This window comes from Magnolia sinica, chromosome 10, assembly GCF_029962835.1.
Source record: "Magnolia sinica isolate HGM2019 chromosome 10, MsV1, whole genome shotgun sequence".
Taxonomy (NCBI): Eukaryota; Viridiplantae; Streptophyta; class Magnoliopsida; order Magnoliales; family Magnoliaceae; genus Magnolia; species Magnolia sinica.
The window spans coordinates 13,404,533-13,417,929 of NC_080582.1; the positions used below are offsets into that span (position 1 = coordinate 13,404,533).

The following is a 13,397-nucleotide window of genomic DNA, read 5'->3' on the forward strand; positions in this document are numbered from 1 at the left end:
TCTAAATCAGGTCATCCTAATGATCTATCCATAGCTTTTGAAAACAAATGGCTACAGAAAGGAGGCTATCTTACAGATTGATTGATCCTCTGATTCGTTGATTTTTTTCATATTAGCGTGTGAAATGTGTGCTGAAACTGGACAGGCAGAATTGATTGATTGGATGGTGCAAGTGTCCCGACATCATAAATAGTGATGAAGTCGACTCCATGTCATCATCTCCCACACACCTGTGCACACACATGTATGTGTAATCTATTCATATATTATGGCTTCTTGCTCAGCTATTTGTGTGTAAATGTGCATGTGGGACTCTCAAATCTCTGCAATTAGATAATAGATATAATGGATTCATTGCTGCCATTTTTCTATACTTGATTTTGTTATGAAATAGTGGTTTTCTTTACACCATGCTTATTTTTTTTAATTCTAATGTTTCTATGTTCAGGCATTTAATTGGCTGACTTTTCTTGGGGGAAACCATGACACCAACCCCAATCTACGTATGTACAACATTTTCTTGAATGGATGTGCTGAGTTGCAAAGTTCAGTTCATGCTGACTATTGTTTAGAGTTGATGGAAGGCAGACAGATGGGGAAGTCTGAAATAACCTACTGTGAACTTCTCAAGGTTTGTAGTACACCAAGGGCTCACAAGTTTGTTTCCAATGGCATTGACAAAACACAAAACTTACTGCACAGAAACCTTTTTCATGCTGATATTTGTATTTTGTAGTTTTTCTCCTCTTTCGTTTCCTCTCTAAATCATGTTACTGTTTTCAAAATTGCACTATTATGTTCTCTATATTATAATCCGTTACTGTGACTTTGCTGCCAAATTTCTCGTAAACAGTCTGGTTTTGCTGTTTCCTCTAGAAGAAAACTTTTTATCCATTATCTTCTACCCAATTTGTTGTCCCCCCTCAGTAACAATGACATTCACCATCTCTCCGATTTTGCAATGTTATGAAACTCTTAAACTGGTAGTGGAGTCTTTTGGAGGCTTGTCTTGGACCTTCTCTACTCGTTGTGAATTTGTTTAATGAGAACATACAAGCTTTATGAGTCTATTGAAGGGCCTGTTTGGATAGCAGGAGGCAGGAGAAGAAAATAAAATGGATGTTTTCCCATGATGGGATGTTTCACTATATTTCGATAGCAGATGAAATGATTGAATGTCAAAAAGCAATCATTACCCAAAAACCAGAGTCAAATTCTCATGCAAAAGATACAAGGTAACTGTTGTGAGAGCTTTATGAGATTTTCACTTGCCATCCAAACAAGAGCCCCAAAACTGGAATCAATGGGATTCCCTTTTTCAACAGTGGTCATGGAAATCTTAGGAAATTATCATTGGATAATCATTACAAATTTCCTTCTTTTTGGTTTGCCTTTTTTTTTTTTTTCCACTATCCAAACAGGCCCTAAAGGAGAAATCCAGCAGTTTATGTGTCCATGTTGATCATCGTTGCTGTGAATTTGATTTCCCTGACACCTATGTTTGAGGAGATTAAACTGTTAATTTAGTTCCTCTGTATGTTGCTGTTGGTAGTTATTGCAATTTAGTTATTTGATTATAATTCTTGAAAGTTTTGCAGCTTGCAGTTTTGCAGCAAAATCTGTCTGCAGTCCATGAGATTTGGAAGGATTGTATCAAATACTATAATCCAAGCATTATTTCTCTGCGTAAATTTGTTTGGTCCTTTGCGAGGTTGAGTGATCTACGATCTGCGTACAATGTCTTGCAACGTATGGTGGCTCTAGCTTTAAAGGGAAGTGCATCTGTTAGGATGTCAGCTGATGGGCGATACCAATCATCAAGATTAGATATTCCTATACCCTTAAATAAGAGATGTGGCATGACAGAGAATGGATACTCCGGACTTTCAGCACTTGAAAGCATTCCAGTGAAAATTGGGGAACAGAAAATTAGCACAGACAGCCTTTTGGTAGATCTGCCTCACATTGATAATGCAACAGAACACAGCACAGCAATACCGGGAAATATACCTTCTGTTGACGAAGGAAACAATGGAAGTTCGCCTCAATTCTCTCCTGTTGCTGATGTTCCTAGAACTGGTGGTCTGTATCTTTCTGCTAAACAGGTGTTGCAATCTGATCCGGACATGGTGGATATGGAACTTGACGGTGGTGGATTTGGCATCCTAAAAGATATTGCAACACTACCAGTTATGAAGATTTTGAGGTGGTCCTTCAGCGATGTGATACATGCATGTGCACGATCACGGAACTGTGAGCTGGCTGAGCAGTTGTTCCTACAGGTAGCTTTATAATTATCACATGTTGCAATGTCAGATGACTGTTGCAAGTTTTTATATCTTATCGTTGACAGTTTGTTGCTGATACCATTTCCTTGTGCATTCCGTTTTGCTTGATTTTGTTCTAGTCTTAAAGAGTTCCAAAACAGTCTTCAATATTTGATTTCCTTGTGATGTTTTGAATCAAGATTTGATTCTTTCGTGACTAGCTCATAATAGGAGAAATCTGGAACATTACCAGCTTAAAATGAGGGTACTGATATACCAAAGAAAAGATGTATTCTCCCACTGTTTGGACCTTGGAGTAGAGCAGGAATGGTAGAATGTGCACGTGCATAGGTGTGTGCGTGTGCATGTGCATGCATGGGTGTGTGTGGATGTGCATTAGGGTGGGTGTGTGCATGCATGATGGGTGGGTGCAGTGTTCGAAATATCGGTATCGTGTTACGTATTACATCCTTGGGATACAGATACGTATCGGTTATTGCACATGATATATCGTTTGTATCTATTAATTTATCGCACTTTTTGGGAAACATGAGGAAATTTTGGGAATTTTGTTGAATTTTTCAATGAAACTTCAGAGATTGTTAAAAAAAGACCTTAATACTCACTCTTAAATCATCAGTTATCACATCTCAAAAAAGAAGTGCACATATGCGTTGTCTAACTGAACTAATGCAACTATATTCAATTCAATGCATAAAATTTAGAGTGTATGTTATTATCATTTCATCAAACACTCCTAAATTTTTCGACATTAGTCTCAATTGACAACTGGTTGAAGGGAAATTTAAAAAAATAATAAAATAGTATTTTAATAATTTTTAATCAAAAATTATTTTTATCTTTCGAAAATTGACGAGAACTTAACAAATAAGTAGATCAGCCCTCATACATGCTTGATTTCATGTTTGGAGTGTAACATTGTAAGCAATTTGGGAAAAATTGGGGAAATTTTGAATTTTCTCTAATTTTTTTCCAAATCGGACCACCTATACTCAAATTTCAAAATTAGAATGTATGTGATGATCATTTCATCAAATACTCTAAAATACTTCAAAATTAGTCTCAATTTACAGCTAGTAGAAAGAAAATTTCGAAAAACAAACATAGAGAACATGAAGAACCAATGTATATCGAAATCAAAGCTCCATTTCTATGATTTTTCATGCAAAACATGAAGAACCAATGGATTTGTAACCATTTGACACTAATTTAACATAATTTCAACAAAAAAATAAATTGGAAATTGAAAATGCTCATCGGATCGAACATGTGGGATATGTCGGCACTACTTGTGCGTTTCGTATTGCACGGGTGGGATACAAGATATATCGTGGGTTATGGGATATATCGCCCGATATCGTCTATATTTAAAATTGGGTGGGGGTGTTTGCCTCTTTTTTTTTTGGTTGTCAGTTTCCTTGTCTTGTACAAACCTCAACCATATGTATGTACACATATTCACTCACATGCCACCAGTTGTAGATGGGAAAACATGCAACTAGCTGTGTGTGGGGCCCTCGTTTGTGTATGTCATCCAATCCATTGAATGGGATTGCCCCATCGTGAAAATAGGATGACCCAAAAATCATTCTGATGCAATCATCATGTGGGCTACATGACCAACAACCTTGAAATTCACATGTTGGCCCACCTAATGGTTGGATCAGAATGATTTTTGGGGCATCCCATTCCATTATAGGGCAACCATGTTAGACCAGTTGGATGCAATACATACTCCACAATATGCCCCATACCCCAACCAATTGCATTTAGCACTACTTGTATGCAGTGTTTTAAGTATCGAAGATATCGGCCGATATATCCCATGATATATCTTGTATCCCACCTGTGTGATATAAAACTCACAAGTAGTGGGATATGTCCCGTATGTTCGATCTGTTGAGCATTTTTTTATTTTCAACCTTTTTTTTTTCCTTCTTCTTCTGTAAATCATGTTAAATTAGTGTCAAATTGTTACAAATCTATGATTTTTCATGTTTTGTATGAAAAATAATGGATTGGGAGTTCGATTTCAAGATTTGGAGGAAATGGGTAAGTTGCGGAAAATTGAAAAAAAATAAAAAATTTCCAATTTCTTGCAAATCGGTGTCAATCTTTGTATCCAAACATAAAATCAAACATGCAAGTAACCTCATCTAGTGATTCTTCTTTTGCTTTTGAATGTATTTCTTGTGTTTCCAACCGTGTTCTTACATTTATAAATTATATGAATAGACTTTGAATATACTTGCATCAATTCAGTTAGACAACATATAGATTAGGACCCCATACAAAGAAAACCTATTATGTGCACTTGTTTTTTTTTTTTTTTATTTAATGTTTTGATCTATAAGTGTGTATTGATGTCTTTTGTAACAAACATTGAAGTTTCATTGAAAAATTTGACTAATTTCCCCATGTTTCCCCATGTTTCCAACAACAACGATACATTACGCAATACAATTGATATATCCCATGCGATAACTGATATGTATCCGTATCCCAAGGGTGCGATACGTTACGCGATACCGATATTTCGAACACTGCTTGTAGGTGAGAGTACCTTCACATGGATGGAGGGATGTGTGTATGTAATTTTTTTATGTATGTACATGCATGCAAAAGAATTAAACATTTGATTCACTAAGTTAATGGCTCTGTCTATTTGTAGATGGATAACATTGGGTTGGAACCGTCACAACACACATTTGATGGCTTAGTGAAAGTTGTGGTTTCTGAGAGAGGTATTACTTATGGCATGAAAGTGGTAAGTTTTCTTCATAAATTAATTGCTTTTCTTGTGAATGTAACTAAACCAGCTCATATGACATGCACTGTCCACTTCACAATTTGTACATTGTCTTGGGTTCACAAAGATGGCCAAGTTCCTAAGTAGTTGTTATGAATGCCTAACTATTGTGTTGGCACCTCTCAAAGAAAAAAAAAAAAAAAACCATTGTGTTGCCATTTTTGTTGGTATACAACATAACTTTTTTAAAATATAAGGGAAATTATATCTAGGGTATATAAGGATACGAGTCCTGGATTGCATAGGACAAAGGACATCACCCTTAGATCCCAACGAGGAAATGAACGACATCTTTCTTAGGCTCTGGTGAGACTCCATCACCGAGTAAATGTCTTCAGTGATGAGGATATTGAACAACTTCCCTCTCACCCTGAGTGATGTGTTATGGTTAATTTCATCAGAGTTTTGACATCCTCACTCTGACATGGGCTCTCAGCATATCATCTTCACAAAGATAAATGATCCAATTCCATAATCATCCCAATGCTCTCCCCTATCCAGCAAAAATTATCTTCATCCCAAGTGTGCATAGGCGCACTGCTGGTGGATGGATACCCACACTTATCTAGATCTCTCTTCTAAATCCCTTTGTGATCGAAACAAGGTGTTCTGTATCCCTTGAGATATGGCCGTAAAGACCGTTATGTATAGGTAACGGCTATGACTGTTACGCGATATGGGGGTGAAACAGGGTGGTTTTTTTTATAGACTGTATCAGCCGTTACAGGGGCGAAAACGGTCATTATGGGGCATAACGACCATTATCCCCGTAATGGTCAAAAAACGACCACTTCTTTTTTTCTATTTGAATCCATTTTTTCCTCATTTTTTCCACCTTTCTCATTCCAAAAACTTTCCTATATTCTACAACAGATTTCAACCACTTGTATTAAAGTTTTTAAGATTAAAATAGTAGATTAAAGCGATTTGGGCAAATAGAAGTTCCGAGGGCCATTTTTTTTTCCAAAAATCGAAAAAAGTGGTATGCATACATTTTTTTTTTTTTTTTTTTTTTCCGATTTCTATTTCTAATGCTTAATTGTGATGTGTAAATATTAGAGACACATTACCATATTCATAAATTCACCTGACAACCCAATACAACACTCTTACCAAATAGTGGACCGTTATGCTACCATAAACATGTTCAAAACAAAAAATGAATTTAGATTTGGAATATTTACATTATCTTAGGTTTTTTAGATATTTTTCCAATTTTTTTCGAGCAAATTTTTTTTTGAACCGTTACGGGGGGTCGTAGCAGTCGTTATGCCCTATATCGACCGTTACGACCGATACCCTATTGGTAACGGTGGTGACCGTTATGGCCACTGTTACCAATACGGATTACCTTGGCTCGAAACCTTGAGTTAGGAGTCTTTATGAATGATCGAACAACTCCTTCCCTGCCTACTTGGAATCAAGGACTCTCCTCATATTGAGGTTTTGCCCAACATCAACAGGATTCTTCTTCTTGACTTGAGGATGGTAGGTTTTAGATTAAGCACTTGAAGGCCATATTTCACAAGCCCTAACTTCAATATACTTCTAGAAAAACCATTGTCCAGCTAAGCCATAATTTTTGCTTCGGCTTCCTACCCATAAGTCAAACAAAGGCAAAACCCTTACCAATATGCTTTCACTTGCAATGTTCAATTATGACCTCCATAACCTTCTCATATTTCCAAAATGGCAAGAGAACTCCATTGTATTCCAAATCCTTTGGAAAGCCTTCTGTAAGCAATATATTATATATTATTGCATGGGAAGAAGAATAAAAGTCACTTCCTACCATCCATGGATTCAACCTCATTCTCGCTTCCTTTTACTCTAGTTACATGTTCCTTTTGCTTTTAATCATATTCTAGTCATCGGAGGGAGGCGACATTTCTGAAAAGTTCTGGCCAACCAAAGTCTATCAGGACCCTAATAAGTCTCTGTTAGCAGCTATGGATGGGGAGGTGCCTATTCCTTCCCCAACACCCGAACATTGAGTTAGACACAAACTAGAATCACCAGGAGATGGTCATGGTTGCTAGAGAAGGCTATTGTATTATTCATTTCTTATTAAAATATTTACTGTGCTGTTACATGTTCCTTAGATGACTACGCCACTTCCATGTTTTTCAGATGACAGTCTCTTTACGAATTGTATCGAACATCTCAAATCTCTCACGGCATTGCCTAAAACAATGCCATCCCCCAATTCCTCCCCTACCCAATCGCTGGAAGCCCATGTTGTGACATTTTCGGAGGTCCCTTCAATAATCACTGGACCATTGAGAGGAGAAGAAAAGGCCCTCATGTAGGGCCTTAACCTTCACATGCATATGATCACCTTCCTATGTTGGACTGGTAAATGCAAAATTTACATTTCCCCCATGAATGCAATGAATTTACTTCCATGTTTCTTTGTTAAGGACGTTGGATTGAGGGCAAACTAGGGAAAGCATTCAACTTAAGTCGACAAGACATTTGCACTTTTCTTGGGAAGTGAAGGCCGTGGCAAACTATTTGCCTTTGCCTTTCCCAACTCAACAAGGGAATAAAACTTTTTTTTTTTTCCCCCAAAAAGTGAAATGGTGGCAAAAGATGTTTCCCTCTGATGTGAAGTTTTAAATGGCCAAAATGAAGGGAAAAGAGTTTTCCTTTTGTGGGATTGCAATCCAAACATGGGAAAATGCAAAGGAAAAGATTATCTAAGACTTATCTTTAGCAAAACAGAAAGGGTTTTTTTCCCCCAGCGTTGATGTCAATTTACCATCCACGTATTGTCACAAATTTGCTTTCCCTTGCATTCCCCCTGTTTACCAGTAATCCAAACATGCCCTAAACATGCTTAGACACCCTCATTTCTCTTAGGGCTTGCTTGGCTTTGCTAAAAAAGAGCATTTTGTGTGTGTGTGTGTGTTTAGTTCTGAAAACTACTTTTTCCAGACTCTGTGTGTTTGGTTAGCCACGTAATTAATTGATTTTAGAAAAACACTTCTTCAAATTTGCACTTTTCATGAAATGCAACCTGTTAAAATCACTCACCGGAAATTAAAAAAAATCAGTCCATCAGTTGGAAGGTTTATTGCACAAGAATATAGAGCTGGACGCCTCTACACTCAGGCACAACTTTGTGACATCCACTTCATCCATCAATTTCTCCATATCATGTTGGGATTTGACTCCAAAAATGCAGTGGACCCATGTCTCAAGTGGGCTATGCCACTGGAAACAGTGGGGATTGAATGCCCGCAAGTGACTTTCAGGGGAGCCATCATGATGTTTATATGCCATCTAAACTGTTCATAAGGTTATTCCCACTAGGTGGAATGGTAAAAGGTATTGTCCTGATCCAAAACTTCTGTGGCCCCCTCAAAGTTTTTAGTGGTGGGCGTTCAATCACCATTTTTTTTTGTCTGGAATGGCCTATGCTGAGTTTTGGATCTGCCTCATTTTTGGGTTCGTGAACTGGTGAAACTAATGGATGAGGTGGATGTCACATGGACACCATGGTGGGCCCAACAAGGCTTCCACTTATAAGACTCCCTGTAGGCGGGGTTACGTACAGGAAAGATACATCCTGAGTCATCTCTCTCAAAGACATGCATACGTGTACTGAATTCATGCAACGAAAGGCTGGGGGGCCCATGCAGGTGAGCCATCCAATCCGTTGATCATCTTGAGCAGCTCATTTTAGGACGTGAACCGAAAAATCCGGCCTATCTGAAACTATAGTGGACCACACTAGTGGGAAAAGTGGAGAATGGTCAGATGCGTCGTTTAATTAACAATTTTTTTGGGGGGTAATTAAGATTTTATTGGATAGCCCGCTGCCAAACTATTTAACACATTTGCTGTGCTTCTTAATTAAACTTGTTTATGGCAAAAGCAATTTTTGTAGGAAATTGTTCTTATACATGCTTACCAAACATGCACTTTTCACATAAGTCTCAAGAAACAATTCTGCAGTTGCAAGAAGCATATAACCAAACAGGCCCTTATTTTCAATATTGTGGTGTAAGACCTGATTCTTCCACTTTCTGATCCTTCAGGTCAAAGAGATGGAAAAGAGAAGCTTGAAGCCATATAGTGCTACTCTTGCAACCCTCTTAGTGGGTTACAGCAGAAGCTTGGAACTGGACTTAGCGGAGGCTCTGCTGGATCAAATTGTCGAGAGTTCATCAAAGCACATCCATCCTTTTAATGCCTTGCTTGCTGCATGTGATGCTATGGTAATTTTTTTTTTGAATACTTGAAATTCTTTACCGTCAATTTTCTCCATAGTTTGCCTGATCTCATAAGCACAGTTACACATGGATAGACCAGTGCCCAGATAGATAGGGCTTTCATTTCATAATGTATTGTATGAATGAATTGATTAATGAATAAAGAACTGTAATGTAGGCTTCTTTCTTGGTAGAAGTCTGCGCTACTTCCAACAGGTTGCCCAAAGTCCTTAAAAAAAGCAGCAGGTAACAGCCTGTTGCCAACAGTGTTCAAAGTATCAGTATTGTTACATGTATGATGGCTAGGGATATGGAAACATGAATTGGTATCACTGGTATTATTGTGGATACTTGTAAAAATATCGTTGTCTAAGGGAAACATTGGAGAAACGTTGGGAAAAAGGTGGAAAATTTCAGTGAAATTTTAGGTGATGTTAAAGAGACAAGTTTACGCATTTAGGAATCAAAATATTGCATATATGTATATATGTATGTAGACACGCGCACATGCATAATAATTGTCCATTTTATCAGAGCCTAAGCCATGTGCTATCGAAAAATAATCACTATAAAATATAAAATTTATAGCCAATCAATGGATCAGCCAACACTCATCAATATATAAATTTTCCATATTAATTAACAGTGGAAAGCATATATTTTCTAATATAAAAATGAAGAAATTGGGATTTCCCTAGTTTCCCCGAATTTCCACTTAAATGTTAATTTTTTGCTGGAAATCCACATCAATACATGAGAATCGTGCACACACATTGATTTCCATTGCAATCCATGCTAACAAAAGAAAAAAGAAAAACAGAAGCTTCTATGGATTTTTGGTCACCTTTCAGCTCTAGTTCGTCTTCGCTTCGAGTCAAGAATTCTCTCCCAAATCCAAACTGTGATTCATTAGAAGGCAACATTGATCCAAATCACTTAGGGCCTGTTTGTTTTGGCAAGTTCCACAATAAAGTAGTGTAATGTATAGTAAATGAGTAATGATTATCATTACCATGGTAGTTAGAAGTAAAAAGATTTTACGACCATATGCAATATGCCTCTCATGGCTCCACGTCCATACATGTAAAGTACTTTCCCTCATTAGATACGCTTGGATGCAATTTCATCAATACCTGTTTTATCCACACTATTCATCAATTTTGTAATATGATTTTAGGGTATGTCTCCAAAAGTGAGGAAGACCCAAAGCTCATGTGAACCACACCACAAAAAGCATCGAGGATAATGATGCCCACCGTTGAAACCTTCCTACAGCCCACTAGGATGCTTATTTTCCATCAACTTGTTCATAAGGTCAAACAAACCCGGATGAAGGGAAAACACAAATATCAGCTTGATCGAACATTTATGTAGACCCCAAAAAGTTTTCAATGGCATGCGTCCAATCCCCACTGCTAGCTATGGTGTGGTTCATTTTTGCTTTGGATCTACCTCATTTATTGTCTCATACCGTAAAATGATCACACAAGATGGATGGACAGTGTGGATATAACACATACATCATGGTGGGGCCCACCAAACTATCCACTTAAACACAATTCCGCCAATCTGTGTCTTGCGTGATTCGGAAGGATTGCAGTGATTTGACAATTGGCAATATCCAATCACAAGTAAGATGTAATGATGTGAGTTTTACACTACATTACTGTGGTAGTCCATGGAAACAAATAGGCCCTTATGGAGCAAAATTCCAAATAATGATAAATAAAAAATCCCACAAAATGGTGATTTTGTGGGTTATTCGTATTTTTTTTTGTTTTCAATTTTCTGTCACTTTCCGACTATTTATAGATGTTACCCTGCATTGGAGATATTATCACTGGTATCGGGGATGTAATTGATGGTATTGCCAACTCCAAAGAATTTTTATAAGATACATGTTCTTTCCTTTGATTTCTTTGTTATATATGAAGTAAGAAAAATTACCATGAGTGTGTATACGAAATGCAATAGGACAGAACTACCCTTTATATAAGGTAAGGGAAAAAAATTAAACCCTTTCTTTTGCCAATTGTACCTGAAGCCTACCAAAAGTTTCTTTATTCCACTTTTTATCTTTCATTTCTTTCATTGAATATGGAATCCTTACTCTTCAAAAAAGGAAAAAAAAGAATATGGAATCCTTCCTAGGTATTTCTGGTTTTTTTTGACTTTGCAACAAAGAGAATTCTATGCATAGAAAATGATGCTGCAATGGAGAAAAAAAAGGGTCATATTTTACTTCTATGGGTTTACTGCATAAGAACAGTAATTAAAGTTACTTTTTTCTGAATTCTAAAAGACAAGGTCATAAGCTACTTTAGGGTCAGTTGGATTGGAAAACCGAAAGGTCCTACAGTTGCAAGAAAAAAAAAATCAAAATAATTATATGGTCTGCTGCACGACGTTGGATTCCATTGTGTTATTTTGCAGGGTAATCCTGTGAAAAAACAAAAAAAAAAAAAAAACAAAATCCAATGCAAAAACTTCCCACAAAGTTGAAATCCTACATGGCCACTCCAGGCTGCACAGCCATTACTCTGTTTTTTTTTTTTTTGGCTGGAAACCTCTCGGATCTCCTGTGAATCTCTTGTTCTACTCTTAGTATTTGTATAGTATAGATTTTTCGTGATATTTACACATGATGAATGGATGATGTAATTTTTATTGAATGCTTGCTGCAGGATCAACCTGAACGTGCAGTCCGAGTATTGGCTAAAATGAAGCATTTGAAAATCAAGTACGATATCAGGACTTATGAGCTGCTGTTTTCCTTATTTGGTAATGTGAATGCTCCTTATGAGAAGGGCAATATGTTGTCAAAGGTTGATGCTTCAAAACGGATACGTGCTATAGAGATGGATATGGTGAAAAATGGAGTTCAACATAGTCGTATATCAATGGAGAATTTGGTAATACTGCCCCTTCGAATGAGGTCCCTTTTTTTTTTTTTCCTATTTCAATTCTAACTTGCAATCATCAACTAAAATGTTGCACTTCTTTTTGTTCTAAAATTTGCTCTCAGGCTTAAATAGTCTTGTGCACTGATTGGTAGTAGGTTGCAATATATGCACTTCTTGTACTTGAACCATAGTTGCAAGCACCTTCTTGCAAAGGTGCTGGTCCTGCTTCAGAATCTCACCCTCGCTACCGATTTTTAGCCTCTTGTTGCACCTAGCTCCTGTCTACTGCTGTTCAATTCCTATAAGGCCATCTTTGACTGAATCAACTTTCTAATATTTCTAGCTTTAAATCATTTTCAAATCAAGATATTTTAATGTCACAAAAAGTCTTTAAATTGTTGTCATTGTAGTCTTTTCCCAACTAGGTGTTGGGAAAAACAATCATTAAATTATTAAATATAAATTCAAAAAGCCATTAAAGGTTGCCTTAGCAAAGATGAAGACAAGAAAAATTGTGGGGATAGATGATGTACCTATGGTAGTGTGAAAAAATAATAGGCTAAATCAGATTAGTTTAGCCTAACTAGTCTTTTGAAAAAAGAAAAAAAAAAAGAAATCTGAAAAAGAAAATGCCAAATGAGTGATGTAAGCATGCCTTGTAGATTAAGGGTTTGGGCCCCTAAACTTGTCCTACGGGCTAGGTCCGAGCTTCAAATCTAGGCCTGATTTCTGGCGTGGTCGAATCATCAAGTGGCCCACCTGTAATAGAAGAAAGGACAGTTTAAAAGACACTTGTTAGCAATTCCCATTCAACATGTGTAGTTTGATCCAATCCTTTTGTTTGTGTGTGTGTAGCCTAACCCATTGCCAACCCTAATCATGATACCTGTTCACAAGAACAGAGGAGATGTACAGAGTTCAACAACTACTAGGGATCCAACTTATGAGTCAGAATATGGGAACAGCTTAGGGATCAAACTTATGAGTTCAACAACTACTAGGGATCAAACTTATGAGTCTTCGATGACATATGTATGGCAATATGGGGCTCCGTTGAAGGTTGTGGTTTTTGGATGTCTAGTTGGAAGGAACAAGGTGCTAACAATTGACAATCTTTGTAAGAGAAACATGGTTCTTCCGAATGTATGTCTTCTTTGTCTCCAAGACGTGGAATAGGTGA

General features: G+C 37.2%; 1 protein-coding gene across 9 annotated transcripts in view; it reads left to right on the forward strand.

Annotated features, from left to right (window-relative positions):
• The window catches only part of LOC131258021 (pentatricopeptide repeat-containing protein At1g76280), a 40,932-nt gene that overhangs the window by 20,243 nt on the left and 7,292 nt on the right, over nucleotides 1-13,397 (forward strand). For 8 of the 9 annotated variants that reach the window (XR_009177773.1, XM_058259043.1, XM_058259042.1 and 5 more), the window contains 5 exons: nucleotides 449-631; nucleotides 1,599-2,282; nucleotides 4,960-5,055; nucleotides 9,141-9,320; nucleotides 11,999-12,226. Coding sequence is in view for 8 of the 9 variants with exons in the window: in XM_058259043.1 (XP_058115026.1) it covers nucleotides 449-631; nucleotides 1,599-2,282; nucleotides 4,960-5,055; nucleotides 9,141-9,320; nucleotides 11,999-12,226 (1,371 nt within the window). In the remaining variant the exon portion in view is untranslated. The remainder of the gene's footprint in view (nucleotides 1-448; nucleotides 632-1,598; nucleotides 2,283-4,959; nucleotides 5,056-9,140; nucleotides 9,321-11,998; nucleotides 12,227-13,397) is intronic. The other variant, XM_058259046.1, reaches the window with a different exon arrangement.